Source organism: Calypte anna, chromosome 1 (assembly GCF_003957555.1).
Source record: "Calypte anna isolate BGI_N300 chromosome 1, bCalAnn1_v1.p, whole genome shotgun sequence".
Lineage (NCBI taxonomy): Eukaryota > Metazoa > Chordata > Aves > Apodiformes > Trochilidae > Calypte > Calypte anna.
Genome location: NC_044244.1, coordinates 127,133,716 through 127,152,554, shown reverse-complemented (window position 1 = coordinate 127,152,554; position 18,839 = coordinate 127,133,716). Strand labels below are relative to the sequence as shown.

Below are 18,839 nucleotides of genomic sequence, written 5' to 3'. Positions count from 1 at the left end.
GTCATTTTGCCCCCCCTTAAGGCTAAAATACATTTTTCACTAAACCAGCATCAATGCAGGGCACTTTGTCATTTCATGTTACTCTCATGAGCATTCTACTCCTACTGTTGTTTTTATAGGGAAGCACCTGTTATGTGCGTTTTCAAGAACTTGAGAAGAATAGCCTTGAAACCATGGAGCTCACACTGTAAAAGTAAACCAGCAAAAAGGAGCAGGAAAAGCACACACTATGTATTGATATACAGTTTAGCAAGACTTTTAATAAGACGACAGAAGGCAGTGGGATTTTATGGGCTCGATAGGAGCTTTGTGAATGACAATAGGCAGAAGTCATTTTGGGCTTAGAAACCATAAGTAGAAAAGAAGAAAAGATAGGGGCACATGATTAAGTGGAGCATCTGCCATATACAGAGAAGCTCAGAGAGCTGGGACTGTTCAGCCTGGAGAGAAAAAGGTTTTTATCTTTGTTTACAAATGCTTGAGCAGGGGGAGGTTGCACTTGAAAGTCTCAGGAGGTTCTTCCTACCTAGACAATTCATTGATTCTTTAGTAGATAACTAGTAGATAACTTCTTGTCCCAAGTACTCAGTAAACCAACCAGGAAAATGCTTTTCTAGACCTGCTATTTGTGAATACATATGGATTCATGGGAGATGTGATAGCAGATGGCTTTGTTGGCCTCAGAGATCATGAAACAGTGAAGTATAAAAGTTTCACTGTATTGAGAAGAAAGGACAGCACTCCCTTCTTATACTGACATTGTTATACTGTGGTTTCAATATGGACAAGAACCATCAGGTTTGGTTTATTTTCCTGCAGTTAAAACAGTCAACACTAAATAGGTCCATTTAAAACCACATTCGTTTCCATCAAAATTAGATTGAGGAACAAGTAATCTCACTCCTTAAATGTAAAGAAATATTATTATGTGTTAAAATCAAGGGTTAGCACCAGTATTTACATAAGTTACATTATTAAAACAATACAGAATATTACTTGGAATTAGTCCTACTTGCAAAATGACATTCATTGAAAGAAAAAGAATAAATATTTCAGTTAAAAGGCCAATGTTATTGTGGAAATACCTTTTTAAGAAGATTAGAAAAAATTACCAAATTTGCCTTTTTCAGATAAATTTCCATGATGTTTACGAATAGTCAGCACTAGAGTATGCAGTTCCACTTTGACCCAGTAAAACTCCCAAATCTTTGTGGCCTCTATCCAGGCACAATTTAAAGACACTTGAATAGGAGAATCAGTTGACAATGAGCTCACCTACCCTCTTGGCTTTCAGGAGTAAAATGGTAGATAGGACAGGGTACCAGTAGAGCCACTGGGATTTGTATTTATTTCTATTAAATACCCAAACTGAGTGAAATTTTGAATCTTGGCAAACCTCAGTCCTGTTAGAAATTTTAAAGTGATTGACATTTTTTACTCCCTGATGACCAAAAATACTGAAAAAACACAAATGATACACCAGACTTTTAGCCAGTGTAAAGTTTGCTGAAAACTAGAAAATTATATGTGTTTAGCTAAGCTTGACATGTATCCTCAAACATCAGTCCTTTGCCCTGAAAGAGTATATCACTCGGTTTTAATTTGGATATTTTATTATAGGTTGAGCTTTCCAAATAAAATATAAACAGATGCTTCTGAGAACAGGCTAAGATGTAAGGCACAGAAAGCTACAGACAAGATATTGAAAGTAACAAGGTAAATTAAATGAGAGGGGTTAAAAAAGGACATACCTTTGAGCACTGTTTATGATTCTGGCACCAAGACAGTGACCCATTGTTCTGAAAGACAAAGAAAAAAAACATGAACACGAACATTTCTATAAGACCAGACATGATCACCCAAACAGGTTTAAACAGAATTCACCTTTCAGTTCTGCTTAGAGAATGATGTTTTGTTGCAAAATTATTACCAACCCTGATTTCAACTCACAAGTGTTGAGTAAAAGGGTCAGCACATACAAACCGACAAGAGAAAGGTTAGGAAAGCATTTCAACAAATAAGGGTGGCAGAAAACTGAATAAAGTCACCTTTTAGTCCATTTTTATAAACACGTACTATGTAGTCTTGCTAGAAAGCAAACAAAAGCAAAAAAAAAACAAAAAAACAAAACAAAAAAAAAACCAGTGGTAGTGGATTAAGGGTTGGACTTGATGATCTTAGAGGTCCTTTCCCACCTGGATGATTCTGTGATTCTGTGAAAAGTTACACTTGCATTTCAGAACCTGATAGGGATTGGTAGTGTGGAAAGTCCATAAGTCACATTTCAATATTGCACAATAATTTTAAAAAATTATCAAGAAAAGATAATGAACAACCTTGAAGTAAACTGCAAACTCCATTAAATGCACCGTGAATTTACCAAAAGTCAACCATGCCAGTTTTATTTTACATTTTTGGATAATAAAGTGCATTTCTCATATGGGAACAGAGCAATGTTCTGTAGCTCTCATTTGTCTTCACTGCAGTAAAACAACCAATGCAGTATGCAAAATAATTTAAGATGAAGAAAAAGAGAACAGGAGGGGAACAGAAACATAAACACAAAACTGGCACAGGGATAAACAGTAATCTGCTGTTCAACTAGAGGAGCTTCTGAAGGGCCAAATTTGGAAGCAATATTTTCCAGTAAAAGGAACCAGAAGTGCATGTTTGTTGGGTTAGCAAACAAATGAGACAAAATATTGATTTACTTTATATAGTGAAAGATCAAAGCAATATTATGAAGACTGGAAAAACTCTGTGGATTGAACATGAGAAACAGGGTAAAAAATTGCAACACAGAGTACACATTCATGCACTTAGGAACATAAACAGGTTTTTTTCTTCCATAATTTATGAGATCATACAAAAGAAGTTTCTGGTAAATTTGTTGCTTGAAATCTGACTGCTGTGGTCTATGAGGGAGTAATAGGACATTTTTTCAAAGAATTATGAAAGGTATTTTCACAGCCATGAATTAGTGTGATTGTATTATGCCTTCACTGACCAAAGATCTGTAAATCAGGTAGTTCAGAATCCAAAGGACCAGTGGGACTAAGCTTTCTTCCTTTTCTTGGCTTTTGCTTTGCTTTAATAAGGAGAAGTGCAAATAAGGGGATAATATATAAGCATAACTTTTTCTGTAAAAAATCACTCAGATAAAGCCAAAATTACTATCTGGATATACAGCAGCTACAATTCAGAACCAAAAACAAATAAGCTAGCATGCATTGGAAGCAAGCCAACTAGAACAGCCCTCTAAACAGCAGTACTCAGTTCTCATCTCAGCAAAGCTTGTAAGTTTGAATACATTGTCTTGCTATCACAGCTATGAAGCCTATGCTTTGAAGCTTGATCCCTCTTAGTGAATGCCTGAGATCACGTTTGTGGATGTCTTCACTCAGGTATATATGGTCAGACCTTCACACAAATACCCAAGATGTGGTGAGTAGGTCAAGGAAAGGGATCATCCCCCTCTACTCCACTCTCATGAAACCCCAGCTGGAGTACTGCATCCAACTCTGGGATTCCAAATACAAGACAGACATGGACTTGTTAGAACATGTGAAAAGGAGAGCCATGAAAATGGTCAGAGAGCTGGAACACCTCTCCTACGAAGGAAGTTGGGGTTGTTCAGCCTGGAGAAGAGAAGGTTCCAGGGACACATTATTGCAGTATTATATATTCAATATATAAAGCGGGGTTGTAAGAAAAACAGAAAACTTTTTACAAATGCCTGTAGTGACATGACAAGCGGCACAGTTTTTAACTGAAAGAGTGTAGGTATAAGGAGTGTAGGACATAAGGAAGATACAACAATGGTGGTGACACACTGGAACAGGTTGCCTAGAGAAGTGGTGGATGCATCATCAGTGAAAGTGATCAAAGACAAGGTGGACAAAGTCAGGTTGGACAAAACCTGATGCTGTGAAATGATCCCAGAGTTGAACTAGTTGAAAAGGTCCCTTCTAACCCAAACCATTCCCTGATTCTCTGACTACTAAGAATGTTCAAGTCACACAAACAGAATGATTGGTGTTGAAAGGGATCATTGGTGTTGAAAGGGATCATTGGAGGACATCTGGTCCAATCCCCCCTGCTCAAGCAGAGCCACCTACAACCAGTTTTCCACGATAATGTCCAGAAAGTTTTTTAGTATCTCCAAGGTGGGAGACTCCACAGCCTACCTGGACAACCTGTGCCAGTACTTAGTCATCCTCCCAGTAAAGAAATTGTGATGCTCAAGAGGGAATCTCCTGTGTTTCAGCTTGTACCCATAGGCTCTGGTTCTGTTACTGGGCACCACTGAAAGGAGACTGGCTCCATCTTTGCACCCTCCCTTCAGCTATTCATTTACATTATTGGATCTCCCCTCAACCTTCTATTTTGTAGGATGAATGGTCTCTGCTCTTTCAGCCTTTTTTCATAGGAGAGATGTTCCAGTTCCTTCACTATCTTCATAGCCTTTCACTGGATTCTGTCCAGTACCTCCTTGTCTCTTGTGCTGAGGAACCCCAGAACTGGACACTACTCCAGCTGCAACCTAAACAGTGCTGCACAAAGGAGGAGGATTAGTTCCCTCAACCTGCTTGCAATAATTTGCCAAGTGCAAATCAGGCTATCATTACCTTTCTTTGCAGCAAGAGCACATGGTTCAACTCAGTGTCCACCAGGACACCCAGGACCTTTGCAGAAACAAAACTGTTTCCCAGATGGGTAGCCCTCAACATCATTTATGGGACTGTTCCTCCCCAGGGGCAGGCTTTACCCTTCTCCTTGCTGAAATTTATGAGATTTCTGTCAGCCCATTTCTCCAGCCTTTCAGGTCCCTCTGGATGGCAACATGACCCTCTGGCATATGGGCCTGCCATTAAATCAGTATTCAACCCACCTCTCTGTCTGCTTATGCAGCCTCTACATCAACAGCTTGTCAGTAAGGATCTTACAGGAGACAGTGTCAAAGGCCTTACTGTGGAGCCAGGGGGGAAACACCAGTGAAATACCCCAAAGGATATCCAAACAGAAAGCTGGCTTCAGCAGGGGCCCAATTTAAATGCTGCTGTGTAAATGCCTGTAGTATGGGGAATTAAAAAAAAAAAAAAAGGCAATTTGAGACATGTGTGTGCCTGCAGGGCTATGATCTTATTTGTATAATGGAGACATGGTGGGATGGCTCCAAAGACTGGTGTGTTGGAATAGAAGGTTACAAGCTCTTCAAGAAGGACAGGCAGGAGAGACAAGGAGTTGGTGTCACCCCCTACATCAATGACCAGATGGAATACATGGAGCTCTTCCTGGGGATGGATAAGGATTGACTGAGAGTCTATGGGTGAGGAGTAAAGGGAAGGCAGAGACAGGGGACACTACAGTGGAGATCTCCTACAGTCTATCCAACTAGGAAGACTGAGTGGTTGAGGCCTCCTACAGACACATAGGAGTAGCCTCATGTTCACAAGCCCTGGTGGAGGACTTCAGCCATGCCAGTATCTGTTGGAGGGACAACACAGAACGACATAAGCAATCCAAGAGATTCCTGCAATGTGTTGTTGACGACTTCCTTCTCCAAGTGGAAGAGAAGCAAACAAGGAAAAGTGTTATTCTAGACCTTGTTCTTACCAACAATGAATTACAACAAATGTAATTGTAATATTTTATAAACATTCATTTTGTCTTATCTTTTCAGCGAGTTACAAAATCAAATAATGATTGTATTGTAATACCATTTTTATCTGCCATTACTATAGAGTTTAGCTAAAAACTGAGATTTGCTAGTGTAAGCATAGCTAACTATGAGCAACATGTCAGGTCCAACCCCTTCAAAAAGGGACATAAATAGAAGAAATAAAACTTCAGAACACTTGTAAACAACATATAGTAGTGGGAATACTTTAGTATTACCCTCAACTCTGCATGAGGATTTATTATTTCCATGTACAGATCTAGCCAGCAGTAATGTTAAAACAATATTTTATGTGCTGTTTTCAATTTATCCCTCCTTTCTTCTTCACATAAACTGTGACAGAGGTAGCTGATTGGAATAACAGATTAGTAGCAGCTCATTGCTTTGCTTCAGTTATTTCACTGCTTTCCACTGGACTAGGAAAAAACCCACTCCTGCTTTTGAATTATCTGTTACTTGAGACAATAATGCCATAAATGTCCAGATGTGTGGCTCTCCTACTGCATAATTTCAAGGTCCACAAATGTTTTCATTTTTCTGCTGAAAACTACCACTTGAATGTAAAAGTAAGTTTACTAAAACATAAAAAAGTATCATTTAGCAACACCACTTGCATACAAACTACCATGATGTGAATGATCTTTCGTTGTAAAAGGTGAAAGAGTAAATTCTGCCAGCTTTCTTTGAAGAGCAGGGTATTAGAGGAAAAAGAAATGCTGAATGAATTCTTTCCTCAACTCTGCATCTTAATAAATAGTTAATCCAAGTTACACAGATGTTCATCTGAGGGTTTTTTCCTGCTTTTTTTAATCTAGTGTACCTGGCTGAAATTGTAACTGCAAACTACCAGAAATCTGAGTTTTATCTGTAGTGTTCAACAAGCTTCCAAATTACAACCTCAGTTCCCTCACATCTGTTTTTCTTCAAACCCAGTCCTGATGTGACTTATGCCCAGAGTTTTGTCTTTGTCTTTAGCAGTGGCTTAACTCTGCTATGCAGAAATAGCCTCAAGGAAGAGTTAAATACCACTGTTTCTGCCATCTATAAGTCTTCCACTTCAAGGGAACCTTAAAGTACCCTAATGGGCACACCGAAAAGTAGCTGTGTTCAATGGGGAAAACTCCAAATATTCTATCTTCCCAGCACTGACACATTATATGAAAGTTGTCAGGCAAATAAGACTCCAAAATCTAATAGCAAATGGAGACAAGAGGACCTCAGGCCACTGCCTGAGCCCCACACACATTCAGTCTACCAGAAAGGAAACCAGACAAACAGGATCAGACCATCAAAGACCAGGATTGCTTGATACATATAAGGGAAGAGTTTACAAAAGCAAAGGCAAGAGGACATCAGAGGGGAAAAAAGAAAAAAAAATTATAAAAATATTTCAAGATTTATGAATCAAATTTTTCATGACAATACAATCCACAAGTATTTTCAATGAAACTGCTAAATTGGCATCTCTAATTAGTCTTACTAAGCTTCATTTAAGCAATTATATGCGCACATTTGGCAAACCACAAATGTCCTTGGGCCTAAAGAGTTAAGATAGAAACATCTGTATTTTGTGTCCTCTTATACCCTCAAATAAAAAAAAAATTAAAAAAAAAAGTTGTGCATCTCTTGCAAGAAAAATGTATTTAAAGAGGCAATGAAGAATCAATCTTCACCTATCTATAATGTGCCCCAGGGGGCACAAGCAAGTAAAAGCTACTTTCATTGCAGTAATGAAAAAAGAAATTACTTTGTTTGCATCTCTGTCCATAATTATGTTAGGAGATACAAATCTTCTTTTGCAATGCCAGAGATCAGCTGTGCAAAATGAAGTAGCCATTTAATTTGCTATGACAGTACCTGTATTCCTATTATCGGTTTTGGAAGCCTTTTCTCCCCTGCCCAATCTTAAATTCGCTTCTGTGTGAAACCGCTGTCTCACAGAAGTGGCCTATTCCTGATGACCTCACTAACTCATCTAAAATTACAAGGACAGCATATAAAAAAGCTCTTCAAATAACAATACCCACTGAACTAGAACAGAGTGTTTGAGTAGACAAATCAATAGCTGTTGCAATGATGAATTTAAAGAGACAGGTCCTCAACATTTTTCTTTACCTTTCAGAAATCTCAACAGCATTAAATTATATTTAATGACAAAATATAATTCATACTGTATCTGACATATATTTCCTGACTGCATGTTCACCAAGGCATGAATTACTATAGGGACTTAACTATGGCAGTGCTATGTGTCCCCAGATCCAACTCTAAAGGTGCAGACCAACATTTCAGGGCGGATCAAAAGGTAAAGGATGTTATTGCCTGAATTCCTCTCACACACTGACAGGCTTAGAACATTGACCACCTCTCCAGGAAGCCTGTTCCACTGTTTGACTACATTCTTTAGGTAAAGAACCTCCCCTGGTTTAGTTTTGAATTGTTCCCTCACGTTCTATCACTGGGTACCAATGAGAAGAGCTCAGCATCTCATTCTCCATCCTCAGGAAGTTGTAGAGAGCCTCCCTCAGGCTCCTTTTCTCCTCGTAAGGCAAGCCTCTAAACTGCCAGGGCTGGCTCACACTGACCTTGCTCAAACATTGGAATGGGCTGCCCAGGGAAGTAGTGGATTCTCCGTCCCTGGAGATATTTAAAAAGAGACTGGATGTGGCACTCAGTGCCATGGGCTGGTAACTGCAGCGGTAGTGGATCAAGGGCTGGACTTGATGATCTCTGAGGTCCCTTCCAACCCAGCCAATTCTATGATTCTGTGAACTGCCACCCCCAAGTTCCTCTCTGTAGGGCTGCTCTCTGTCCATTCCTTCCCTAAGTTAGACTTGTGTCCAGTGCTACTTCACCCCAGGTGCAGAATAGGGTATTTGGACTTGTTAAATTTCATGCTGATGATGACTGCCCAATGTTCAAATCGATCTGAAGCCCTCTGCAAGACCTCCCATCCCTCAAGAGAGTCAACAGCACCTCTCCATTTAGTACCATCTGCAAACCTGCTAATAGCGCATTCAACTCCTCCCTCCAGCTTGTTCATAAATATGTTGAAGAGAAACAGCTCTGGAATTGAAACCTGAGGATCACCACTGGTGACTGACTCTCAGCCAAATGTAGCTCCATTCAGCTCTGCCCCTCAGACAGCCTTTCACTCAGAGCATCTCACCAACCACACCTTCATCTCACAGTTGCCCCTGGCTGACCCTGACCCTGATCATTTGTTGGGCCTGGGGCTGTTGATGACCCTGTTACCAGCACCCTGCTCTGCCCACCCTCTGGGGCTTCCCCCCTTGGAGAGGACACAGCCTGCAATGGGGTCACCCCAGGCCCTTAGCTTCCTATGCCTGGGAACAGCCAGCCCTCCCTGAGCTTGACAACAGGAGACTGTGCTTTGGGGTCTATATTAACATCTTCAGTTTTCCTGATCTGTAAGAAATGTGCTTAGACTTTTCTCTAGCAAACGAAAGCATAAAGCAAAATTTGAATGACAAAAAGAAATAAACATTGTTCAAACCAACAAAACATACAAAATCTACTGAAACAAACAGACAAAAAAAAAATCACTGTTCAAGGCTCTAATCTGAGAAAAACTAAGATAACAAACAGCAGCCAGGCATTATTATCCACATTGTTTAATACATTACCATCAGACATTTGAATAACTTTTTGATGAGTTACTTATAGAAAAAGTCATGAAGAAACAAAGCACTAAACTTAACTATGTACGTATATTTCCACTGACGTCTTAAAGGTACATACAACTCTTTAAAAAAAATAAAATTAACTGAGCAACAGTATTCTGAAAAGAAAACCAAAGGAGATAATGCATTTTGGAACACACACCTAGTGTTCTTCTGTTACTGTAAATAGCCACTGTGCCACCTCACTGCTAAATCAAATGCATATCCCCTTTAGAAGAAGGCATTACTATAACACAGAGGTTTAAACTGTAGAAAAGTAAATGTTGGTTACTGGTTAACCCAAAGTAATTAAGTTAAAGAGGTGACTGAATATAAGAAATATAAAACTGATCAGCCTAAAAATTCATTATGGTGACATAACTGCAGTTTGTAAATATAAACCAAAATTAAATTATCATGGGTAACAGCTTGACTAACACTGCAGTCTAATTTTAAACATCTGGATTTAACAACAAAAAATGTGCATCATGGGTTTTGGAAAATCTTAGTCAGTTTTCTTTTGGATTTAAACTAATGCTGCCATCACCTGTAATGTGCTAACTCCTATCACAATGTCGGTCTCCTGTAGATGAATGGGCAGAAATAGAACTGCATTGACCTAAACCTTGCACTGGTATTTCCTAGACAGTTCATGAAAAGTCATCTTCAACTGTAGTTTTTATTACAAATTGTTTTTATTAAAGTCTACACTGAAGTATTTACAACCACAACTTTACCTGCACCAAAGTGAAAACAAAGGAAGAGCATTAAGATCAGAGTAAGTACAAAAGAAATTAAGTAAAATCAGCAACCATCAGCTAAACTGTGAGACACGTGAGTATCAGTTTTCTGGCTCTCATCATTAGTAGGTTCCTAGAAAGACAATCATCAGCATCCAAAAGTCATTACCAATCCAAACAGCAAGAAATCAGCAGTTTTGGAAATAAAGGCTATGTATTGCTTGCATTAAATTTCCATCTCAGTATGGAACACCTTTTCTCTCTTTACAACAGCGTCTTCCCAAATGGGTAGAAAAACTGCTAAATAAGCACAAGCTGTAAAAACAAATGAGCCACAGGAATCCTTGTGTCTCCACCACACTTGTGAGTTATGACTGCCTTCTTGTGGTTTCATAGACTTCATTCTAACCACTTCTAAGACTGATCTCAACTGAGGTCTTACTCTACTTAGCAGAAGTTTCGATCAATCTGTGAAAGAATCCAGATGAAATAAACTCTGCTTCACTAAGAAACAGGAGGAATTAGATACACTGAATTTAACTTGAAGATATTAAAACTAAATATGGAATCTCACATTACAGCATACACTTTGGCCCAACTCCTGCAAACATTTCTTGGGTTTAATTAATCCAGTTGAACAGAAATTAATCTAATAGCACTAATAAGGGAAGTAAAAACCAGTTTGTTTACTATTTCTAGGCTCTATTTCAAAACCCCCACTCTTCCAAAATGCTAATGTGCCTTTTTTTTTTTTGTTGTGTCATAAAGTACATTTGCTATACAAATGAAATAATGAGACAGTAAAAGTTTATGTCGGCTCAAGGATGTGACAGGAAACGTAGCCCACTGGGAAATTTAAGATAGAAAAGAATAAAATACATTCTAAAGTGTAATGTTTACTTATGCAAAATATAGTATATATTTAGACGTACATGACCTATTTAATGTACTTGAAAAACACAACTGATTTACCAAAGAACAGTAGTATTCCAGTCTTCAGAAATGCATGCACACCGCTTTTAATGCTGATTTGACTTGATAACTGAAAATTATAGTTCACATCACTTTTCTATATAAGATTATTGGTCAGTTGTATGATTCCCAACAGCAAGTGATTTACCAGAGGCTAAATTCACCTGTGCTTGCTTGCATTGCTTACCAGCTGATCATTCCAGAATCAGCTTCTAAAACCCCAGAGCATCTCCATGGTAGGAAGTCATGTGAACCATAAGAACACATCTGTTCAGCACAAGTGGTGTTGATGGACTTGATGTCTGCACTACATATACATCAACTTCCCCTTTTCCTTCTCCATTGACTAGTTCTAATCTGTTCCAGGGGACACAAAGCTCATTAGTAAAGCACACAGTGTTCCCCTGGAACAGCTCTTCCAGTTATCTTCATCCAGAAGAAATCCACTGCATGAGCTCTCAGACTAGTTCAGGATGTGAAGCAAACGGTAATCATGATGCTCATGAGACTCACTACAAAAGCAAAGTCTCATCCACACGAAAAAACTAATGTGAAGATGCACCTCAGACACTTCTAATATCTCCCACATACACCCAAGAACAGTATTTCAATGATTCCTACTAGAATAAAGTCTTACTATAAACAATATAGACAACAGATACTCCATGCAAGTTGCATTGTCATAGAGTCTTTTCTGATTCCAAAATTCCTAAATGCATACATACCGGCCATGTGATGTTTTACTGTATTTTCTCCTATTCTGTTCCAGTTCCTATAGAAGGGATATTTTTATATACTACACCTGTATCTTTGGCAAGAGCTTATCAACCCATCTGCTCCTAAAACTAAAACAGCTCTTCAGTACCCATGTTATTATGACTCAATATCAGGCACCATCAAGTTTTATGCTCACATACTTGCACTTTGTACACTAATTACTTGCAATATAACTTCATGAAATTCAGAGAATCAATTTCAGGATTGTATTTCCTTTCTCATTGGCATGTGTTATTAGTCTGCAAAATACGATATATTTCAAACAATAGTAGAATCTATATCCACCACAACCTGATAATTACATTTATTTTCATTTCTCTTTAAAAGAAAAAATAAAAAACAAATAAATTCTATGCATCGCCTTTCTCAACAGAAAATATTTGTGATGAATAATCCATATTCTATGCCATCTGTTTTAATACATTACTACAACTTTTTCCTCTTTGATCTATGAAATACAACAAGCTCCATAAATATAATTGCCTATATAAATACATGGTTTTACTATACCAAATTGTTTTAATATTGTACAAGTATAATATCAGCATTTTAAAAAGCACAAATAATGATCCTACAGATTATATGTGCAGTCTAAAAATTCATTATAATTATACACTGTTAGTTCCAGAGACCCATTCATATTTAAAAATGAAGTTTTCTGTACAAAAATCTTTTTTAGAAGAATTACTGAAGTGCGTGGGAAAGCTCTCAAAAGTAACAAGCGTCAAAATTAATACAATCCTTGGAGCTGTAACAGTTGTTTAATTCTTTGGAGATTTTTTTTTCCTTTTTCCATAGGAGACCTGGCCCAGTGAGTGAAGTTCACCTCACCAGACCTGGGATTTCCAAAACAGCTTTGCAAAATGGTTCTATGGTCATTCAGGAATTGGAGGTACTGACCAAATTCAAGTGCCCCTTGGACTAACAAACAGAACAGTTTATCTTTAATCTGAACAAGAAACAATGTAATATTGTTAACATACACTCAGAAAACACTAATTCAGAGAAAGGTATGTCAGCTAAATAAATCTTTCAAAACAGTTAAAGCAGCATTTCAGAAAGAAGTAATTTTCCATACATACTTGAGTTGCTACAATCATTCCATACATCTGCTTTCATTGTAGACATCACAAAAAGACAAGATGCAATGGGTACAGTTTAAATAGCCCACAACTTTGGTGTCTCATCTCTAAAGTGCAAGCCAACAAGAAATCACACAGGCCAAGCTAACACTCCTTTCTATCACTCCTGGTGGTTTGGTCCTCAGCCTGTCCCTTCCCAAACCAGTTCTCACTTCTGCAGGAAGCCAGCATACATGACTGACACATTAAATCAATAATAAGCACTAGCAAATGCCAGTTGCCTACTGCTCAGACACTACATATCACATTAGGTAATGAATGTCCTCCTAATTCCACCATCACCTGACAAAGAGAAAGTTCTGATCTCCTTCCCCGGACCAGCTCAGTGCTGCTCTGTTTTCCCAGCTCTCAAACCTATTAACACTGTTCATATTTGTCTGCAGACCACATTTTTATTCCTATCCTATTTTAAGGAACTGCAACAGCTCCCAGAACAGCAAAGGTTGCAGTGACATTGTGTTGACAATGGATGAAAACCAGGCATCAAGTGAAGGAGCACACAGAAGGGGGGATGAGTCCTTCCATTTCCACTTGAATCTGAACCTGCCTGCTAACCTGATCCTAGATGGGGTCCTTCATCCATGCAACACCAATAGTATGTTCCTGAGAGAAGAACCAGGCTTTTAATGCAGGTTAAAATTGATACAATCCATTTGTTCCATGTTTTTATGAGCTTTATTCCAGTTTATCAAAAAAAATATGCCACAAGAAGCATATTTAACTGATCCTAGATGGGGTCTTTCATCCATGCAGCACCAATAGTATGTTCCTGAGAGAAGAACCAGGCTTTTAATGCAGGTTAAAATTGATACAATCCACTTCTTCCATGTTTTTATGAGCTTTATTCCAGTTTATCAAAAAATATATGCCACAAGAAGCATATTTAACATGAGATGATTACTGCAGTGCTGCTGTGTCTTCCAGACCACCCTGCAACCAAGCTAAGACTGTGAAAGGCCAGATGAGAGGGAGAAGAAATCAACACGAAATCCTATTATTTGACAAAAATATCACATACTAAACCTACTTATATGCTGCAAGGATATTAACTGGATCTTGCTACAGTAACAATCTTCAGTGGAAGATTTACATTGCTTCATCATATTGTCATAAAACTTTCCACTAACATGAAGTCAGCTTTTCATGTGCTGGCTTTCTAGGATATCGTCTGATAACTAGCTAATGAAGACATACCATAAAAAGAAAATAAATCTCTCTTCAAGGCAGGACTGAAGAATTTGTCATTAACACGTCTGGTTACCAGAGATATAGCTGTTATGCAGAGCAATCATTTCCTAACAGATCCATCATGTTTCAGACATTTCTGGCATGAGGTGAAAGAGTTAAAAACTAAGGTTAGTTTGCATTGAAATCATTGAAAGGCTCCTAATATGAGAGGTGTCAAAGCTTAGCCTAAATCCCTATGAAAGCCACAGTATTTTAAAGCCTCCTGTTAATGAATGGATATGGAATTTTCACATAATTCCACTGCAAGGATCACAGGAGTCCCGAAACCTAGAACTTTTGATCTAAATTAACAGCCATAAAAGAAAAACATTATGATGCATATCCTTAAGCTCATAAAATGTGGACAACTGATGTTAATATCAGTTATCAACATCTTGAATTACAAGCAGGTTTTTATATAAAATTGTTTCTCTCTTTCTTAAACCATTTTTGCAGAACCAACAAACATTTTATTTGTTCCACCTTTGGAAAGTCTCAGATACTGGTAGCATGCTCCAGGAATTCTATACCAATTATAATATTTCCTTTCATTTTACCTGCCTCCTCACCTGTGTAAAGCAATTAAGAAAGACAGTGAAGTGAAGTGGGTTGTGGTACTACAAATATGTTAATGATATTCAAGTTTCTTTTTCATTGGACTGAGGAGGTCTGCTTGATTTGCTTGCTCAGTGGGAAGGTCATGGCTGAGAACAACTTGACTGAGGCTCGACATATACCAGATGGATCTACTAGGTCTGAGTAAGCATCTTGGGGGCATGAAAATTTGACATCTGCTCCTATTATTAAGAAGATAAGATGATATGGTCGTTGATGAAACTTACAGGGATGCTCTGGAATCCCTGAGGGCACCTGGATACATAGAGCAAAAATCAGTAACTGGACAGTAGAGCATTTTAAAAATACATTTATTTACTATCTTTAGCAGCATTCAGCTCTGGTTATATCAAAAATTGCTTCTACTATCCATCACCATCTGAAATAATCTCTTGTAAAAATAGGTCAATTTGAAGTCAAGGTGCTTTGCATTTCACAAATAACTGACAACTCAATTTTATTTTGTCCTGATGGCACAGTATCATTTATATCACTCTGAATTGTAAAGGATGATGTAGAGAATTGTCTTCAAAGAGTACAGAGAGCATTTTTGGGTTTGTCTATAAATTTTGAATGGACATTTACGGTACTTTTTGCACATAAACTTAGTTCCATTGAAACCATTGGACACATTGCTACAAACAGTAGGTATATAAGACTCAGGCCAGCAATGAAAGTTCCAGAAAAATCCTTTATTAAACTGTTAGATATATAGATGGAAGAACCAGTAAGTATCAGCCAGAAAGCTGAAAGATCTACAGCTAAGGAAAACATGAGCTTACACAACATTTTTTAGTCCTTAAAACTACCTGGAAGTCATGCTTTCTATCAGCCAGTAGGCTCTTTAGGAAACTCTAATCGTACACTCTTTTCTCCAGTTTGGAAAATGGCTGAGGTTAGGTTTATCTTTTAAGGTTAGTCTATATTGCTGGCCTTTTCTCAACTTAAGAAAAGGAAGGCTTTGAAAACAGGAAGGAGATTTAAAATAATTATTATTTGCTGTTGCACGTTTAATTACCACTGAAATTACTGCTTTGGTGCAATCCACTTCTCAAACATGTATATTTATGATTCTAGGATTAAACAGAACCTTTTACAATAGGACTTACTATGCACGTGAAGCACTGAAAGCATTCTTACTCTTACACTTGGTCAATGAGGATCCATTGGACAGAAAATGCATGAAATTTACCAAAAGTCTAGTGTATTTCACACTGTTACTTTTTTTTTTAACTCAAAGGAAAATTCAACAATAAGTTGCTATCTGCAAAAATCTACATCTTCTCTGACAAACATGACCCATTGCCACTACAGAGTACTACATGAAGAGTGACACACACCTCATTAACTGGATTATTTTTGCCTCACTGTCAGTTGTCTAAACCCAATATTCCTTCCATCTACTGCAAATACAGACTGACTAAGACTTGGTTAATTCCTGATCCCTCAGTTCATTGTTGCATAGAAGAAAAAAAGAAGAAAGCCTCAAGCTCTCTTTGTTCCAGTTCTTTCCCAAAATTGCTGTCAACATATTGCACACTGTGAATATGAAAAGTAGGGGTAAGTAATGATGTGATTCATTATTGCCAAGCTATAGTTACACAGTGATATGATTTCATTGTCTTCAAAGGAGACACAAGCACTGCCTACTTGGAGAGAAAAAAATCAAAACACAAAAAAGCAAAACAAAAATAAAACCAAACCAAAAGAAATCACACAACCACAATATAACGCACACCTCATTGAATTACTTTCTATGTAGTAATAAAATTCTGAAAAAAATTTACTAGCATTCACTGTGTTAGGACACTTCAGTAGTGGTAGTACTAGTAAGAGTAGTAGTAGTGTTATCCTTCCTCAGCTTTCAACTATTTGGTTCCTTGTGTGTCTGTTCACCCATGCACTAACTGCAAATAAACCCCAATATCTTACAGCAAGTGGGTGTAATAAATAAAATTTGAGTATATTTAGGTTTAAAAATGCCTCCAGGCTTGACTGGAATGTTACTGTAGCACAAAGAGATTATTAACAGTTTAAAAACATTATCAGTTAACCACAAATTATGTATATCCTCAGAACTATGGTCCAAATCACAAGATGAGATGACAAATATGTTCATGTATTTGAAGAATGATCGTTTCTTTTTTTCTGTTGGATTGTTGTTTTTTTAATATAAGTTAATGTGAGGATAACTCCCCAGAGGTGGTTCATTAAAAGGAAAAGAGAACTACACTTACACATTCTAATAAGAATGGGAAGGAAGGCTGAACTACGTTTGCACTGAATTAAATGAGCACATTATTCTCACCCAGTCTTCACCATGAACCTTAATCTCTGACTCTCTGGACAGAAGACATTTGTCCTCAAGCAAGCTTCTTATTTTCCTCACATTATATTATTAAAAAGATTCATGGCAGCTGGATTGCAAGCCCCACAGGCAGAAAAAAGCATATAGACTTTAGTCTTGGCTAGGTTTGCAGTTCAAGTTCTGACCACTTGAGCAATTACAGTGGCAGCAGTTTGTCAAACTTCTAACTTGAAAGATAAAATCCTTGTAGTACACTTAGCCCAACATACTGCCTGTGGAATTGCTCTGCAGTGTGAAAATAAAACAAATGTATAGCTCCTCTCTCAAACTTTACTATATGATCTAACTTTACTACATATGTGCAATACAGTAAAGCCAGCACTTTTGAAAATGTACAAAGTACAGACGTAATATACAAAGATTTTCTGAAGAATTGGGGTTACCATTTAATTCATATCAGTAAGTCACATTATAGACTCAAAAGTGGAGGCTACCATCACCAGAACATAATTTTAGTTGAAAACTCTCCAGAAAGTTCATAATGTTTGTAGAGCAGAAATTGTTCAGAAAGACTAAGTAGCCCGTTCCTTTCCACCCCCTTTCCTCACAATCCATGAGTGTAATTGAAGTCTTTAGGAAAGATAAAAATGAGGAGCCAGCTGCCATGACCAGGACACATGCAGCCCATAAACTGCCTCCAAACTCCCAAGTTACTTTTAGGAAAGAAATGAAGGAAAGCAAGATGAAAGGAAACCAGCCATAGGTCAGCAGCATTACCTGGGCAGGTTGCACACCTGAACATCCCTCAAATGAACAAACTAAATGTTTATTTGCCTGCATTGGTAGGTAGGAAAAGACCACAAATTAGCTAGAACTTTGTGGTGAATTTTTCTGGAGGTTTTACCTGTATCTGGACTTTGCAATGAAGACAAAAGGATTTTCAAACCAGTTTTTAAAAAACTACAAATAAGAATAATTAATCTTTTTAAATTACATGAAAGTCCATGCAGCTGAGAATGAACAGAAATTAAAAATATTTGCATTACTCTTCCTACACCCACTGTGTCTGTTCTCTGTAGTAGTTTCAGTTTTAATGGTAGTTTCAGTTAATTGTGCCACAGTAAAACCTGCAGTCCCTCTATTCCTAATCAATCTGTCTTCCCAGCATTGTGGGCCTGCTGGAGGTCACCTGCCTCCAACTTGCTCCAATCTGAGAATCTGAGAATCCCTGTCTCATCATTTACTTCTCCTGGAAGTTCTTGAGCCATGCCTTCCTCGGGAATCTCAGCTGCTTACCAGAGGAACACTTCATTTGCAAGCCTGAGCTGAGTAACTTTGATTTTAAAGGAACATGATGTAACATATAAATCAAGAACAAACAATGCAGAATATGCAATGTCCATAAAGGTATGGGGTGGGAGGTGGGATGTATGTGTGAAAGCTGTATGTATTTTCCTGCATTATGTTTTCCATACATTAATCTTTTTAACAGAATTTTGATGTCACAGCACTTTGACAATCTAGAGCGAGATTGCTGAAAATATGGCTCAAGTAAGTCAACAGAAATTTGATATAAACTTCAGGTTAGAGTTGTTGCCTAAATCTGAAAGCATCTTATACTCTTCTTGGTGGATTAAAATAAATGTGTGATTCTTTTTAATCAGAATAAAGGAATAGTACTCTATTTTCAAGTTT

The 18,839-nt window shown here is 37.8% G+C and overlaps 1 protein-coding gene across 2 annotated transcripts in view; it reads right to left on the bottom strand.

The window, feature by feature from the left end:
* Window positions 1–18,839, bottom strand: part of ANOS1 (anosmin 1) — a 123,919-nt gene that overhangs the window by 96,292 nt on the left and 8,788 nt on the right. For both annotated transcript variants that reach the window (XM_030456553.1, XM_030456545.1), the window contains one exon: window positions 1,752–1,799. In XM_030456553.1, the coding sequence (XP_030312413.1) occupies window positions 1,752–1,799 (48 nt within the window). The remainder of the gene's footprint in view (window positions 1–1,751; window positions 1,800–18,839) is intronic.